At 44.5% G+C, this 18,035-nt stretch overlaps 1 protein-coding gene across 1 annotated transcript; it reads left to right on the top strand.

Moving 5' to 3' along the window:
* Positions 1–2,633: 2,633 nt before the first annotated feature.
* On the top strand, positions 2,634–6,985 carry LOC131422270 (speedy protein E4-like). Its single transcript, XM_058569357.1, has 6 exons — positions 2,634–2,748; positions 3,272–3,496; positions 4,144–4,202; positions 4,695–4,780; positions 6,583–6,751; positions 6,923–6,985. Exons 1-6 carry the CDS (start codon positions 2,640–2,642, stop codon positions 6,980–6,982), a joined length of 708 nt encoding a protein of 235 aa, XP_058425340.1. The 5' UTR covers positions 2,634–2,639; the 3' UTR covers positions 6,983–6,985.
* Positions 6,986–18,035: the final 11,050 nt, after the last annotated feature.

Raw genomic sequence — 18,035 nt, 5'->3', positions numbered from 1 at the left:
AAATGAATGGGCCAGTCACCCATTCCTGATTTTCCCAGCAGAACTGCTGCAGTAAGCGAATCCTGAATCCCCCACAAATGTGTGGGTCTCCAAAGTTGCTCTTGGAAGGGGCTGCATGGTCAAGAACTGTCTTTCCCAGCTCTTGCTGCTGTTAAGCATGGCCTGTGCCTGAATTCTCACCCAAGGAATACTAGCATGTGAGCGAAAGTGACCGCACCTCTTCTGGGCCTCAGCCAGGAAAACATTTAGGGACCATTTCTCCACGATCTTTTCCATTTTTACAAAGTAAAAGATGGAATCTTCCCTGAGCACCTTGGAAGCCCCACGGTGAAGTTGGGAAGAGCACCCATCAGCCTGGTTTCCCTCGCTCCATTTCTCACTAGTACTATTGAAGTCCCTTGTCTAAAAATCAAATACTACAACCCCACTTTCCCATCTCAACAAAGAAAATGAGACAACGCTCCTGAAAATGTCTTATAAATGACAAATCTTTATTTCAAAACAAGATTTCCAAACATAAATGGGCACAGTGGTGTTTACACAACATTTTGTAACACTTGAGAGATAGGCAATGAATAGCAGAGTACAACGAACCTTCCTGGGGGAGCCAACAAGAATATCTCAGCCGTGGTGGAGGGGAGTATAAAAGTCAACGACCAAGATTTGCGCTTAATAATTAGCTTCAGACACAAGACGCTCAGGTCAATATCTAGCACCTCTTCTCCATCTCCCCATCACAGAACTCTCTTCTGTGATTTAGCACTCACTGTCATTCTCCTAGGGGCTTCCCTAGGTCTTGTAGGTCACAGAAGGGGAGGTACAGAGACCACTATTCCCTAGAGGAGAACAGAACGGCCAGAATGGGCAGCCCCTGACAAGGGGTGAGCTACCTAAAAGAGAGGGCAGTTTCTTCATGGGCACACGCATTATTGGGTAGGTGCTCAGGATGAACCCTGCTCGCAGGTCTCCTTGTCCACATCAGCACCGAGGCTGCTGGAGGGGTCATCATGGACTACCTGGCTGGAGGATTGGAGGCTGCTTCAGAAGGTCCACTCATAATGGACTCAGCCTGGCCACAGCCCTGCCATGTGAGGCCCAGATCATCATTCACCACCCTCCTGTTTATTGTACTCAATAGTCACGTTGCTTTCTTTAGGATCCCTAGTGCCCTGACCTGGGTGGCACATCCCACCCAGAGATTTCCAAACCTGAATGTGTGTCACCTACAAAGTTAAATGAGGCCCCACCTCAGCTCTATTGAGTTAGAATCTACGGGGCTGGGTCCAGGCATCTGTATGTGAATTTCTCCCTGTGATCCTCATGTGGAAAGGATGGTGTCTACACAGCACTCCTGCTTCACTCTGCTGGTATTTCTGCACTATAGCTAGAGCCACTGTTATGTGAACTGCTCCACTGGAGGCGGAGAGAAGAGGAGACGGGATAGTTTCATTTTCCCCCAAACATCACACCCAAACTGGCTCTTTAGTCCAGATTTGGACAATGTACCGACATATCTTATGATGGGCACTGACTAGTTGTAGCATGTCGAGACAAGCTGGCTATTTTCTGCATTTGTGCTCCCATGGACTCCCTACCTTCACAGAAACAACACATTCGGTCTTGAATAAGAGATTTTCCATGTCGCCTTTCTGTGCATGTGACATTTTATTCAAGACACAGAAACATTAGTGAAATTTCTGGGTCAATAATGATACACATGCTCAAATATTTGATATGTAGACTAGAGTTTCTTAGTTGGAATTGTGGGGCAGGCTTCAAGGAATTCATGGACTCCCTGAGATTGTGGACACCATGTGAAGTGTGTGTCTGTATCTGTGTGTGTGTGTGTGTGTGTGTGTGTGTGTGTGTGTGTGTGGGCACATGTACAGTTTTCTATGGTTTTAGGTTCTCAAAATGTCTCTTGGACTCAAAGATGCCTGGGGATAGAGGATGTGCGTCCCCCAGCACAGAATCCTGAACATAGTGTCGGTAAAAACGGAGCAGAAGAGCTTGGCCAAATTGAGTGTTTTAGTAACTTTTTAATCTGACAAGTCAGTGTACCTGGGGTGGTCTTTACATACTTATCTCACTCTTGCAAGGTCTCCCCATTTCCACTTACCCTGAGGCTCCTCGTCACTCTCCTCCCTCTCCCACCAGACCACGCTCTGAAATAGGAATGGGAGGGAGGGAGAGAGTTTTACATGTTTCAAGTTTAGAATGGAGAGAACAGGGCATCTGCTGGGGAGGGGTAAGGAGTGATCCGGACACCTTCAGGAAGCTTGTGGAGGATGGTCAGAGGGTGGATTAGTGGCAGGAGGTATGGTTTACCCCTGATCTCCAGAAGTACACACAGTGGTCTGGCAGTTACATGAGTTTTCCTTCAAACTGGTTGCCAGGTTGGAATGACGATGACATCAGAGGCTTCCGACCTTCCTGATTGGAAGGACAAAACTCCGTGGTGCTTGGCAGCGGAGGTGGACAACAGCATCTTCTCAGAGCTTTTCTCCACTCCCAGCTTCTCCTTCTCCTCAGCCTGAAGAAGGGATAACGGGCTTGTGTTCAGCCAGAATCCAGAAGAGGACTTTGGACAGAACAGGGTCTAGGTTTCTTGGAAGGGAAGAAAGAGTTTGGGAGAAATCATGACCAGTCGTCCACCGAGTCCCCAGCCTGAGCACCAGAGCCCCCAGTCTAGCACGTCAGGGTACCCCCTGGAGGTGATAGTGAATGAAGAAATCCCAGGACCATCAGGTGAGAAGCTGGAGTGGGAAGGGGTCTGAGAGGTTGACCAGTAAGGAGGAGAGGGAACAGAAGTCACGAAGGAGTACCTGAGTAGGCTGTGTGTGGAAGAAGGAGAGATGCAGAAGCCAGGGATTGGAGAAGGAGAGCACAGGAGCTGGGGACAAGGATATACACGTGGAAGGGAAACCTGGGGAGCAAGGGAGGAGGCTTAGGAGATGAGATCCAAGCATGAGAAAAGGGAAGAGAGGAAACAAGTGGAGGCTTCCTTTTTTTCCCCCCATGGGAGAAAATCTCTATAATGAGGAGGAGTTGTGAGGACAGAGTGAGGGAACAAAGACAAGATGAACGGGGCAGATGGATGTCAACGAAGGAGCAGGATGGAAAGATGGTTAGGGAGAAGGCCAACAGTCTCTGAGACTGGAGAGAATGGAGAGGAGGTTTGGTTGTCTGGCGGGATTTGCGGGGCTTGGGTGACCAATGTCCTAATTGTAAAGACAAAAGCTTTAAGTTGTAGCCTGGTTTCTTCACTCAGCCCCCCGGGTAGATTCCAGCCCCCTGCCTCAGTCCTCTGGCCTCAAGAGGGTGTGGTCAGCAGCCTTCCAGGACGAGACAGACGAGGAGACAGACGAGGAGAGAGGCCCTGAGGCTGAGGACGTCTGGGTGGTGGAGTCCCTCTGTGGGCTCAAGATGAGACTGAAGCGACAGCGGGTGTCTACAGTGCTGCCAGAGCACCACGAGGCCTTCACCAGACTGCTCGGTAGGAAGAGCCCCCCAACAGCACCCTCAACCCTATTCTTCTTTTTAAACCAGAAGAAACCTCCAATGACTACGCTTTTCCAGTGGAAAAGAATTCCCTGCCAGTTGCTGAGCTCTCTGTCCTTGGAACACTGCGTATTGATCACCCATTGGGGATACTTAGACGTGACACAGGGTTAGGCTAGACTTGGAAAGGGTGTGCACTTGGGATAAGAGATCTTGGTTTCAACTGTCCCTCTGAGACTTCTTAGCTCTTACTGGCCTTTTGATTCTCAATGCCTTCGTGGGTGTGAGCGAGATAATAAAGCTGTCTTTGCAGCCTGATGCGACTGTCAGTTGAGAAAATGACTCTGAATGACTTTATGGTCTCTGCAGGGTACATTCACGCATGATGAGGGAGCATCACTGTCATGTAAGCTCTGAACCATGGAGACGTGTTATGGACACCCACCTCTCACTCAGCCACCCCAAACAAGGCAGTCACCACCTTTCCTTGCCCAGTGAATGGTCTGCTTGCCCCTTTTCCCATCAACCTCCCCCTTGCCCACAATCCAAAAACTTCTCCAAGGGAGGCATGGTTCTCCTCCTTGCTCTTCCCAAAGCAACCCTGTTCTGGTTGTCATCCTAACAAACGCCGTCTCTTCACAGAGGATCCTGTCATTAAAAAATTCCTAGCCTGGGACAGAGATCTGCTGCTATCTGACAAGGTATGATTGTTCCCCACTCAGATGTCTTCCTGGTCCCGCAGCTTTCCTGGGCAGGGGAGTGCTTTCAGAATCAACAATTCACTTCTCTCTCCAACCTGACGCCTTCTCAACAGGTCCCTTTGGGGCCCTCGTGGTTTCCTGCAGATCCTTGGAGACCTGAGCTCTTGGCGTGCCCCTTTGGTTGTTGCCACCTTAAGTCCTCTCTCCTCTCAGCTCCTGAGGACTTCCCTTTGCTCCAGCTTCTCAAAGACCCTCCTGTGCCAGCGGTCCTAAGCACAGGCCTTCAAACCAGCAGAGCCTGCTGTCTGGGGAGCATCAGAAACTCCGACCCACCGACGTCCCCTGTCCTCCCCAACTGAGCAGGCTTACCCAACACGGGGATTTCTTCCCTGAGCAGCAGAGACACTTGCCCTCATCCTCCCGCACCCTTATCCTGCTCTTCCTCCTTAGGATGTAACCTCTCCTTTGTGTTTTTTTCCCTCTTTCCATCAGTATCTCCTGGCCATGGTCATAGCTTATTTCAGCCGGGCTGGCCTCTTCTCCTGGCAGTACCAGCGGATTCATTTCTTCATTGCTCTGTGGGTATTTCCCCTCCTCCCGTCAGTCAATCTTCCCGACCCTTGGAGGGTGGAGGGAGAGAAAAGGGACTTTGACCTTTCCTCTGCTTTTTTAACCTATTTGTACTGTTTCCTCTCTGTATAAAAATGATAGGATTCTACTGTAGTCTTTTTTCATGCTGTTCTTTGTAAAAACAAACAACCCTACCGTCAGTGAAAAGAAAGAACACCCTCCTGAGTGGAGGGAAAGAAAGAGCTGACACACCCTGCCCCCAAGCAAAGAGGCTTGAGAAGGTGCCCTCTCTGATCCTCTGTCTCTCTCCTCCCAGATCAACACCAAGTGTCCTTGTCTTCCTCCTCTGGGTTCCCAGGACAAAGGCCACAGTTCAGGCCCCCATTACCTCACACAGATCTATTGTACAATACCCTCCCCTCCTGTGTTTTCTACAAGTCTCTCTCCCAGGCCAGATGGCTTTATTTCCCTGAATACCCTTCCAAAACACAGGTCTAACCCCTTCACATCCTCCTTCAGAATTCCCTGGGCTCAGTGCCTTCTGAGTCCAGAGTCCTCAGTCTGAATTCAACGCTCCCTACAACCTCCATCAAACCTCCTTCCATCTGACATCTCATTTCTTTGTTCCACTGCTCCTTCCAAATACCATTCCCTCTGCTTCTATATTGTGCTGTCTAGGTGTCTCTCACACACACACTCATCTGAAGAAAACAACGTCTCAGAGTTGGTTCAAACACCGAACTTCATGATGCCTTCCCTGACCTCCCTAACTTCTGCATCCTGGTAGCACTTAGTTAAAATCCTATTATAATGTGATAGTTTGGATTATAGTTACTTCTTATCTCTCCCGTCCTCTTCTTCAACCCTTTAGACTAGGCGCCTGTTGAAGGCAGGTATTGTAAAAATATTAATCCATTCTTTTTTTTAAAATTTATTTATTTATTGTGAGGAAGATCAGCCCTGAGCTGACATCCATGCTAATCCTCCTCTTTTTGCGGAGGAAGACCGGCCCTGAGCTAACATCTATTGCCAATCCTCCTCCTTTTTTTTTTCCCCCCAAAGCCCCAGTAGATAGTTGTATGTCATAGTTGCACATCCTTCTAGTTGCTGTATGTGGGACGCGGCCTCAGCATGGCCAGAGAAGTGGTGTGTGGGTGCGCACCCGGTATCCACACCCAGGCCACCAGCAGCGGAGCGTGCGCACTTAACCGCTAAGCCACGAGGCCCGCCCTCAATACATTCCTAAACTACTCAGCACAATTCTTTTCATTTTGTAAATGTTTACATTATATTGAACCTATGGGTAATCAGTATTGCATTTGCCTATGAGCTAAAGCATTCATTCATTCATTCAATGAAACCTTGTCAAGTACATCCTCCATGCCAGGGAATATGAGGTGATGGTGAGAGAGAGTCAACAAGCACTGTTGAATTAACGTATCAATAGGAACCAAGCCTTATGTTAGTCATTTGGTAGGAAGGGATGAATTGAGAAATAGGCCAGAGCCCCTCCTGCCCTCAGGAGCTGCCTATGTGCTTACAATCTAAGAACACAGCTATGCACACAGACAGGCAGTTGAAGGGAGGAGGGGTTTTGGACTTGGTCTTCATCTCAAGGTGTGAGAGGCGTCCTTCAGGTCACTGCACAGCAGTGGCTTCTGGATGACTGGGTGGGGCTCTATGACACTGGGCAGGACTCCTGTAGGTCTTGTGTGAAGATGATCAGCGCGTGTCCTTTCTGGGAAGCTGACCTCAGGCCGGGGTCCTTCCTGGTCCCGCTCCTCACCAGCATGCTGATGTCTTTCCCCAGCTACCTGGCCAACGACATGGAAGAGGATAACCAGGCCCCTAAACAGGCCATCTTTTCCTTCCTCTATGGGGAGAACCGCGCCAAGCGTCCCCTGTTCCACAAACTGCGATTCCAATTCATCCGTTCCATGGGCTGGAGGATGAGGGTCTCCCGGGAAGAGTGCGAGGAGGTGGGTGGGCTGTGTGGATTTGGGAGAGGGGCAGGGGCCGATTGCAGAGAGAGGGGATCATGGGGAATGGAGTTGGGAATTTGGGAAGAGAAGGAATTGGAGGCTGGACAAGAGAGGGCAGGGTCCACCTGGAGAGTCATCATCTTTTCAGGGGGCTGTTTGTCTTTCCAGATCCAGGCTTTTGATCCAGAGCTCTGGGTGTGGGGGCGAGATCGCACCCTCCTGCCCTAGAGATCCAGGGACCACGGAGGCCTGAGGTCACCGGCCTAAGGGAAGGTAGGTCTGTGTCCTGTCAGGTATGGACAGGATGATTTCTTGTCCGTTTAGGAAATCTGAGGAATCTCACAGTCATGGACCCCCTACGCTACGTGACCCTTCCACACACTGTGAAGTAGAGCCGCCGAGCACTCAGCCAGACGTCGACTCAGCTCCCAGCACAAACTGACAAGCACACACAGGCATGGCCCTGATGGGGTGGGTGGGAGGCCAGAACTCACGTAACCAGTTTGACGCCGACACACGGATTGGATGAAATCACTTCACCCAAAGCAATTGGGTCCAAATAATAGCTGTAGTGAAATTTTGATTTTTGTGAAAAATGAATAGTTTTCCAATTTTTTCCATACATTGTGTTTTTGACTTTCTGTTTTTAATTCATTTTTGGCCTTTCATCCCTCAGGGATACCAACCATAGGGACTTATTTACAACAAACTAAATGTTTAACAAGAGGTTATTAGATGGGACAGTCTCCATATCCAATATTAAAAGATAAATTATGACTACCTACGTTTTATCCAAATTTACTTTCAAGCAAATTGCTTATGGCCAGATGACCTGCGTGCCCTTCCTTTCCCCTGACTCACCACTTCTGGACCAGTCTCTCCTCCTGTACAATTACACGTTCCCCCTCAGGTTTATGGTCAAGGAATCTGTCAGAAAGAGCTAAGGTTAAGAAATACTAGCCTCAGTGTGGCTTACGACGATCGACACATTCGAGTGATAGATTTGGGCAGAGGATTAAGCAATGATTTGGTTTAAATCTTGTGAACTAGCTGTCTTAGTCCATTTCGGCTGCTGAAACAAAATACTACAGTCCGTGTGGCTTTTGAACAACATTTATTTCTCACAGTTCTGGAGGCTGGAATTACGAGACCAGGGTGCCAGCATGGTCGGGTTCTGGTGAAGACCCTCTTCTGGGTTGCAGACTGTGGCCTCTTGCTGTGTCCCCACCTGGTGGAAGGGGCGAGCCAGCTCTCCGGGATCTCCTTTATAACGGCATTGATCCCATTCGTGAGGGCTCCACCCCGTGACCTAATCATCTCTCACCTCCTAACACCATCACCTGGGAGGTTACGATTTCTATATATGAATTTGGGGGACACGAACATTCAGATCATAGCACCAGCCAAGGTTAGGACTAAGTGTTATGGTTAAAAGTTAGCATCCAGGGTTCGGATTAGGGATCAGGCATCTGGTCTCATGGTTTCTGATGTTGACATGTTAGTGATGTCTGTAGTGTGGTTAGAAGCCCAGATCTTAAGTCGCACAAAAAGACAAGGTGGATGTACATCTAAAGCTGCATTCTCCTCCAAGTGCGCTCCACACCCTGAGCAGAAACACACACAGTCCTTGCTATGAAGCTGATTACTGGGCTGCCATTAGGCACGTTAAGTCATTTTTGGAGTCAAGGTCACCAAAGTCCAAGAATCACACTTGAAAATGATGGTTCAGGATTTGGGTCTATAACGGAGGATTAGAAATAAAATGGGATGTGTAAGTTTGTTCAAACTCTGGTTGGAATTGACTGAGAATGTGAATAATCTTGGTAACTGGGGAGTTGCCTCTTTGAAATCTCACATTCTCTGTCTTTCTCCTGCTTCCAGATAACTGCGCCCAGGGGAGATTCGAGTTTTCAGCAGGAAGTCATTCCAGACACTTACGACAGACATGAGGAAGGAAGAGAGGAACCTCTGGTGCACATAACCTAGAAGAACCCAGAATCTTAGAATGAGCTGAATAGAGTTATCATGTCGTAGTCCTAGGAGCTGGGGCTACTTCTAGGAGTTCCTGGAGGGACAATAAGAAACCCGGGTTTTTCAGGCTCCCTCCCTTCCTAAGGCAGCACCCAGATTCTCAGATTGTTGAATTCAAATCTCCCCTGAGGTAGAGCTGGAGGTCCTGTTTTTTATACACTTGGTTGCCACAATGTAGAACCTTTTGAAGGTGGAGTGTAGGGGCTGAGACTAGGAGAGAATTACTTTAAAAATATAAAATTAGAGCAAGGATTGTGATAGATAGCTTCATGTATGCCATAAATTTCATTGTTTTTTAAAAATGTGGCCCATAGGATTATTATATTTATTTTTATAATTTATATTTATATATTTATTTTAAATCAGTTTAAAATAGTCATAGTTTTGAGAATACATAATGAGTGTGTTTTGTAATGAGTATTATAGCAGCTATATATATAATTTTGTTTACATTTTCAAGAGATGTTTTTGTGTTTTTATCTATTGTATTCACATAATGTATCAATCATAGCTAGATGGGTAGTGCCTCCAAATTCTTGTAAATATAAATTTCTATATTTTAGAGTACATTATTGAATTGTGAGAATTCAGTTGTACTTTTTAAACTTGCTTCGATGACATGTTTGTATGTTATTTGACAGTGATATTTCATCTCTCGGGAAAACATAATAAAGATGAAGGTCTTCTCACCTTCACGATATGTGTTGTCAGAAGTCTGGTTTGTCATGGAGTATTGGTCTACTTTTCATTGGAGGTTGTAAAAGTTGTTTTTATGTTGTATGTAATCTGCCTGAATAACACAGATGCTGCGTCTCACCAGAAGAACTATCTGTACTTGGTTCTGACCTTGGATTCTTTTCATTAAAACAAAACACACTGGGCCGGCCCGATGGCATAGTGGTTAAGTTCGGGTACTCCACTTCAACAGCCCAGGGTTCGCAGGTTCAGATCCTGGACACGGACCTACACACCGCTCATCAAGCCATGCTGTGGTAGTGATCCACATACAAAATAGAGGAAGATGGACACAGATATTAGCTCAGGGCCAATCTTCCTCACCAAAAAGAAAAGAATAAATAAATTCACGTATCTCACAAACAGAATGAGAATTTAAAAATAAATAAATAAACAGAATGAAACACACCACAAAAGTTCTGCATTTCTGAGAGAATTACAGTTCCTTAAAATTGTGTTTCTTTTCGTATGTTTATTTAAAATAATGTATTGTCACTTTTGATTTATAAGTAACAAATAAGTTCTCAGGCAACCATGATCCTATCCAGCATTTAAATTTACTGACAAGTTTTCATTTTTTGCCTTCTCAAAACTCGAATTTGGACTATAAAAGGAAATACAATAAAATAAAACTTTCAGGATATCTTTTGTACCTAAACTATCTTTGAAATTTCCCAGAGGGCCCCTGGAAAATGATGAGATTTGTTCTTTCACCTTGTAAAAAGAGATGTGCTAGAAATAATTAAGTTTTTTGATATGTTACTTTCAATGAGTTGAATGGGAAGTTGAGGACTTCTAAAGTATGTGTTCCTATGGAGGAGGCAGAAGCTGAGTTGGTTTTTATGTCCTAGCCCTGGAATCACATGGGTAGGTGGGTCACTTCACTGAGGCCACTACAAGGACTAATGGGCCAGTAGTGACTCCCATTCCTTCCACTCCAGCAAGCCCAAAGCCTCCAGGCAGAGGGGGGACCTTAAGCTGGTGCCCATGTTCTTCCAGCTCAGCCCATGGAGGTTCAACAACATAGTGAAGATGTCAATTCTCCCAAATTGAACGTCCCAGCAAGATTTGTTTCTGTAAACATAGACAAGGTTATTCTAAATTGTATATTTATAAAGGAAAAGGAACTAGCATCGTTAAAACCATTTTTACTTTTTTTTTTCTTTTTTTGTGAGGAAGACCAGCCCTGTGCTAACATCTGTCAATCCTCCTCTTTTTTTGCTGAGGAAGACTGGCCCCGGGCTAAGATCCGTGCCCATCTTCCTCCACTTTATATGGGATGCCGCCACAGCATGGCCTGCCAAGAGGTGTGATGGTGCGTGCCCAGGATCTGAACTGGCGAGCCCCGGGCCGCCGCAGTGGAGGGCACAGACCCAACTGCTTGCGCCACCGGGCCGGCCCCAAAACCATTTTTAAAGAGAATAAAATAGGAGGAATCTGTCTACCTGATTTCCAGAAGTATTATATAGCTACAATAATCGAGACTGTAGCATTGACGGAGGGGTAGACACACACGTGAGTGAAATAGAACAGAGAATCCAGAAATAAACAAACACAAATATGCCCAATTCATTTTTGACAAAGGTGCAAAAGCAGTTCAACGGAAGGAAAAGAGCTTTCTAATCAATTGGTGATGGAGAGTTGGACGGCTGTAGGCAAGAAAATTGAACCTTGACCTAAGTCTCACACCTTAAACAAAAATTTAACTCAGAATTAACTCAAAGTGCATCACTGGCTTACATGTAAAATGTTAAACGATAATTTTTTTTTAAAGCATAGGAGAAAATCTTCAGGATTTAGAGCTAGGCAAAATCTTCTTAGACTTGAAACCAAAACCACGATCCATAAAAGACAAAACTGACAAACTGGATTTCATCAAAATTGAAAACTTTTGCTCTGTGGAAGATCCTGGTAAGAGGATCCAAAAAGCAAGCTACAGAGATGGAGAAAATGTGTGCACATCACACATCCAACAAAAGACTACTATCTAGAACATACAAAGAATTCTAAAAACTCAACAGTAAAAAAGCAATCCATTAGATTGGGGAAGAGACATTTCACCAAGGAGGATGTACAGATGGCAAATAAGCACATGGAAAGATGGTTAACACCGTTACCCACTGGGGAAATGCAAATTAAAACTGCAATGAGCAATCACTACACACCCATCAGGATGGCTAAAGTAAAAAACTGTGACAACATCAAATGCTGGTGAGGACGCACAGAAACTGGATCACTCATACATTGCTGGTGGGAATGTAAAATGGTACAAACTGGAAAACATTTGGCAGTTTCATAACTACTAAATATGCAACTACCATACAACCCAGCGATCGCACTCCTGGGTATTTATTCCAAAAAATGAAAAGTTGTCAGGAAATTTAAATGCTGGATAGGATCATGGTTGCCTGAGAACTTATTTGTTACTTATAAATCAAAAGTGACAATACATTATTTTAAATAAACATACGAAAAGAAACACAATTTTAAGGAACTGTAATTCTCTCAGAAATGCAGAACTTTTGTGGTGTGTTTCATTCTGTTTATTTATTTATTTTTAAATTCTCATTCTGTTTGTGAGATACGTGAATTTATTTATTCTTTTCTTTTTGGTGAGGAAGATTGGCCCTGAGCTAATATCTGTGTCCATCTTCCTCTATTTTGTATGTGGATCACTACCACAGCATGGCTTGATGAGCGGTGTGTAGGTCCGTGTCCAGGATCTGAACCTGCGAACCCTGGGCTGTTGAAGTGGAGTACCCGAACTTAACCACTATGCCATCGGGCCGGCCCAGTGTGTTTTGTTTTAATGAAAAGAATCCAAGGTCAGAACCAAGTACAGATAGTTCTTCTGGTGAGACGCAGCATCTGTGTTATTCAGGCAGATTACATACAACATAAAAACAACTTTTACAACCTCCAATGAAAAGTAGACCAATACTCCATGACAAATTCATCATTTCAACAGAAAGAAAATCAAACCAATTTTGCATCAAGATAATATTGATACTAACATCACTGTAAGCTCTTTTTGAAAATCTCAGGATTCAATTTATCAAAAGTGAGCCACCTTCAGCCAAGACAAATAAAATTCACTTTCCACTAATTACCCACAGCTTTCTGTATTCATTGAGGGTTTATCCTTCATATCCTCTTTCTGGTTCTGGAACAACCAGACATTTTACTTTAAGAGAAAACTATTTTCTTGTTTCCATTAATAAACAAAAACGTATCTCACTATGTTGCATACAAAGTTGTACCTCTCTGGTGCTATTGGTCCTTGTAGAGTCTCATTTGTATTATATGAATTATAACTTTTAACCAAAGTTATTTCTATATCACAGAGAACACTAGGGGGTGAATAATTAGGACTGTCTGTCACACATCAGCATTTTAGACTAGCAGAGCTCATAAGTACACATGGCACTACTTTATATAGCCACAAACATACCTTACACAACTTCTCATAGTGGTAGGAATAAACACATTCATTAACCCAAAGATATGGCCTCTCTGTAACAAATAAAAATAAATAAACCTAAAATTATGTTTAGTAATCAATGTTTCAGGATTCTATCTTGCTTAGAAATGACCTAGGTATCCAATGATTACCCACTAATTAATGCAACTTAAAATCAGTTCAAGGGTTTAAGTAAACTAAAGATCTTGGAATTTGTTGTCAAGCTAACACACTACAAAACATAGTTACTGTTGAAATAAGGTCTGTTGGAATAATAAATTAAATTGGTTAAACACAAATTTCCATTTTTCATAACCTTAAACATTAAGTAGAAGTAATGTTAGCTTATTTGATCAGGAAACTTATATAAGTTTAGGAAGCATACACCCAAGTAGTATAAAAAAAAGTATGCCTAATACTGATAAACAAGACAATACATAACTGTTTTTATTAAACCAAAATTATTAAACTAGCCTCATTTCCCAAAGATTTACCTAAATTATGTGAACTTGAATTCTTAAAATGTTTGAGTTCGTTTCTGTAAAACCAACTAGCCTATTGTAAATATTAGAAGTTCAATTTCTTTTTTTCTGAGAATTTTAGACATATTCCATTTCTATAAGTATGTTTGTGTCTCTATAAGCCAGTCAGAACAGAGATCCTTTCATCAGAGAGGCTATAATCTACTTTAATACCCTCCAGAAGTAGGAAAACATTCCACACTCACCATCAGAGGTAAAGATCTTTCTGAATTACAGACACATAGACATACAGAGAAAAAGAGCTTATAGCTTTGTCAACTTCAAAGCAAATTCACATGTTGTTTTACCCTCAAAATGAGTTTATTCAGGAACAGCCAAAAAAATTGCAATTGCACACACACATGCTATGGTGAACCATAGGCAAATCAGGAAAACAAAGGAGATGAGCTCCTTTTATAGGGAAGAAGGGGGAGTAGGGAAAGGCTGTTCTAAAGGAAAGTCCATTGGAGGAAAGCAACAGTTCAGGGTAGCAATGGAGTCTCATTGGCTGAACTGCTGCATTTCTCACTGGCTGGGCTGTGGGGGGGGGGGGTGGGGAATATCTTTCTTCCGTAGTAAAGTAGTTGTACTTCCTGTGGAAGATGTTAAGACAAATGTCTCTTCCTGTTTGGTGTAATTGATGATGTATGATGGGGAGTGAGAGTTCCCCCTACAGGCCTTCTTGACTCCAATTTAGTTACGGTTTCTTTTATTAATTTCCACAACTTCAATTCTAAAATCTCAGACATGAGTCAAGAGGAAACACAGAATAAACACTCGCCAGTCTAGATATCAAAGAGCTGTTCTCATCCCAGTGGCCATGAGATTCTTAATTGACTTGAGCCCAAAATAGACAAATAGACAAACTGAAAAGACTCAAAAAATACTAACAAACCAGATGCTCTGTTGTCTCTCACTCAACAGAGATTAGATCTCTAGAAACATGAAGCCCTTTCTAGAGATCACCGCCTGTTCAAACCATGGAGCCAAACTCCCGATCAGTGCTACCTCCTACGGGGAGCAGCTTCGCCAGAAACAAACTGCAAATAAAGCAAAACACCAAAGTAATAGAAGGGGAAAATACTAAAGAAAGTAAGTCAGTCAGGTTCTATTGCTTCTTTGGATTCACCCCTAGGAGCTGAGAAAAGATGCACCTGGGCTTCACCTGCTCATGAGGTGCACCCTCATTTTTGTTTTCCTTTTTTCTACAGTTTTATTGAGGTCTAATTGATATACACAACCCAGCACATATTTCCTGTATACAATTTGACGAGTTTGGACATAGGCAGACACCTGTGATACTATCACCACAATCAAGGTAACAAACACATCCATCTCCTCCAAAAGCTTCCTTGTGTCCCTCTGCTTTTTGCGTGAGTACGTGTGCCTGTGTGTGTTAAGAATACTTAACATGGTAACAGGTATATGAAATGGTGCTCAACATCACTAACCATCAGGGAAATGCAAATCAAAACCACAGTTAGAGGGCCGGCCCTGTGGCTTAGCGGTTAAGTGCGAGCGCTCCGCTGCTGGCGGCCTGGGTTCGGATCCCGGGCGCGCACTGACGCACTGCTTCTCCGGCCATGCTGAGTCCGCGTCCCACATACAGCAACTAGAAGGAGTGCAGCTATGACACACAACAATCTACTGGGGCTTTGGGGGGAAAAACAAAACAAAACAAAAAAACCCACAGTTAGATATCACCTCACATCTGTTAGCATGGCTATTACCAAAAAAAAAAAAAGAAAGAAAGAAAAAAGATAACAAGAGTTGTTGTGGTTCTGGAGAAATTGGAAGCCTTGTATGCTGTGGGTGGGAATGTAAGTTGGTGCAGTCACTATGGAAAACAGTATGGAGGTTCATCAAAAAATTAAAAATAGGGCCAGCCCCATGGCCTAGTGGTTAAGTTTGGCGTGCTCCACTTCAGCAGGCTGGGTTCACAGGTTTGGATCCCAGGTGCAAACCTATACCACTCATCAGCCATGCTGTGGCAGTGACCCACATACAAAATAGAGGCAGACTGGCACAGATGTAGGTTCTGGGCAAATCTTCCTCACGGAAAAAGGTGAAGATTCGCAAAGGATGTTAGCTCAGGGAGAATTTCCTCAGAAAAAAAAAAAATTAAAAATAGAACTATCATATGATCCAGCAATCCCAATTCTGGTTATGTATTCAAGGGAAGTGAAATCAGTATCCGGAAGAGATATCTGCACTCCCATGTTCATTGCAGCTTTATTTACAATAGCCAAGAAGTGGAAACAACCCAAATGTCCATTAACAGATGAATGGATATATATACAATGGAATATTATTCAGACTTTAGAAAGAAGAAAATCCTACTATTTGTGACAACATGGATGGAACTGAAAGACATTATGCTAGATGAAATGTCAGTCACAGAAGGACAAAACTATATGACTCCACACACATGAGATCTCTAAAACTGTCAAATTTAGAGATGGAATGGTGATTGTAAGCGGATGGGGGGCAGGGGATGGGGGAAGGGGAAACAGGGAGTTGTTCAATGGGTATGAAGTTACAGACATACAAGATGAATGAGTTCTAGAGACCTGCTGTGCAACACTGTGCCCAGAGTTAACAACGAGGTGTCTACTCTTGACTCGAGGTTTCCCTGGCTCTGTTAGGTGAATCCATTGGGGATCTCTGTGAAGACCTCCAAAACTGTTAAGACATAGGCTAAGATCATGACTCTCATACAGATATAAACATGAACATATGCCAAACATTTTATTGAATTCAAGAGGGATCCGGCAGCTGTTATAACTGAATCAAAGGAGAATCTGAGAAACAGGCACCTTACAGATCAGGACTATTGAAATGAATACGTAAATGGAGAAATGAAGACAAAACTGGATTTTCCCTGGGTGGGAGTGGGGTAGGGGAAGTCAACTGAAATTCCACCAGACAGGACAGAATTTACACCAGTTACCTAAGAACAGGGCTGGAATCAAATCACATGCAGGGATGTCCTCCAAACAACGCTTAGTTTTCCACTGAAACAGACAATTCTTTTTTTCACATGCATCATCCTCTTCAGGAGGTCAAGTTCTGAGTAATTTTCATCTTTCAATTTTGTGTTTTATAATTTTCTACAGTTGTCACAAATTAAAAGTGGTTTGGAAAAGCTAGGTTTCTTTTTCCCAACAAAGGGAGAGGAAGGTGTCCTAGGCTAATACTCTATTATGCTATTGCTGAGCTCTATTTACTAATATTTTAGTTAAATGTTTCACTTATGATTGTCAATGCAAATAATCTATAATCAATCTATAAATCAAAATTGGGGTGAGTTTATTATACAAGCCAGTTTGAGGACTATAGCCTGGGAGAACATTTCCACCAAGGAAGGACGCTCTGCAAAGAAACAGGGTGTACGGAGCGGTTATATATCATCTTGGAACAAAGAGCTTACATCGCATATGACAGGAATATCTCTTTTACTATAGTCATGAGATGCTTTGCTAGCACAGCAGGTCGGTGGTCAGAAGGTGAGCACAGCAATTGGGTAGTTAGAGGGTCGTTTTCACCAGCCAAGTTAAAGTAGGTCAGTAATTAATCCCTAGCTTCTAGGAAGAAATGCCTATCCTTAAAGAAGTGCTGATATGGAGGAGACCACATCCCTATTTTAAGGGCATCATTCTCCGCTGTGGGACATTTTAAACGTTTAAAGTAGATGTACAATACATGCTCCGTAGGCCACATCAGGCCTTTCTGGAAAAACAAGGTCAGACTCAATTAGTTTTAAACCAAATGTCTTCCTCATATACTCCAATACATCCTCTTGCTTTTCATTTACTCATCATGATCATAAGTGGACATGATACATCTCCTTCTCTTATTTGTAATGGTTGTGCTAGACATTGTAAGCCTTGTGAGGAAAAGACTTGGGCGCCAGGACACAATTAGGCAAGACAGGCGACATTACACATGATCCCTTAAATTAACTGAAAATTTGAGAGCCATGCCTAGATGGCCAAGCCGCTCAGCCAGAGGGCCTCCTAACGGCTAAACGAGGTACAGACGTTTAAGACGTTGCCAGCTAAATGAGGTAGAGACGTTTAACACGTTCCATAAACGCGTAGGCTCACCAGAAACAGAGTTCTGGTATTTGCCAGGTTCCCGCCACCCCGCCCCCACCTGGGGCCGGGCAGGCCGACTCCCCACATCCTCCTGCGCATGTGCACCTTGCCCAGTGTACGTGTTCGTGCATGCGCACTGCCGGCGCGCTGGTCTGGCTTTCTGTTCGTGTGCAGGTCGCCGCTCGGCGTCGTTCTCAGACTTTGGCCTGTGGAGGGTGAACATCCCCGGACCTGCGGGGTTGGCCGGGCCGGCACCCAGCGAGCGTGGGCTGTGCGGGCAAGGGTTCGCGTCGGCCGGGCGGGGACTGGAGAGGGGACATCCGAGCGCGACCCCGGAGCCCGCGGGCTGGGCCGTGGGGCCGGGCGGGCGGCGGCGGCGCGGGGTCGGCGGGGCCCGGGCCCGGTCTGTCTGCACCCGCGGCGGCTCGGCAGAGGCT

Source organism: Diceros bicornis, chromosome 26 (assembly GCF_020826845.1).
Source record: "Diceros bicornis minor isolate mBicDic1 chromosome 26, mDicBic1.mat.cur, whole genome shotgun sequence".
NCBI classification, from domain to species: Eukaryota; Metazoa; Chordata; class Mammalia; order Perissodactyla; family Rhinocerotidae; genus Diceros; species Diceros bicornis.
Note: the sequence above shows the minus strand (reverse complement) of the source record. Positions and strands in the feature narration are given on the sequence as shown.

Excerpts from the sequence above, each read along its gene's own strand:
- LOC131422270 (XM_058569357.1), top strand. The coding sequence starts at position 2,640 with ATGACCAGTCGTCCACCGAGTCCCCAGCCTGAGCACCAGAGCCCCCAG. Across the intron at positions 4,781-6,582 it reads ATTCATTTCTTCATTGCTCT|CTACCTGGCCAACGACATGG; the intron begins GTGGGTATTTCC and ends GTCTTTCCCCAG. Across the intron at positions 6,752-6,922 it reads CCCGGGAAGAGTGCGAGGAG|ATCCAGGCTTTTGATCCAGA; the intron begins GTGGGTGGGCTG and ends TTGTCTTTCCAG.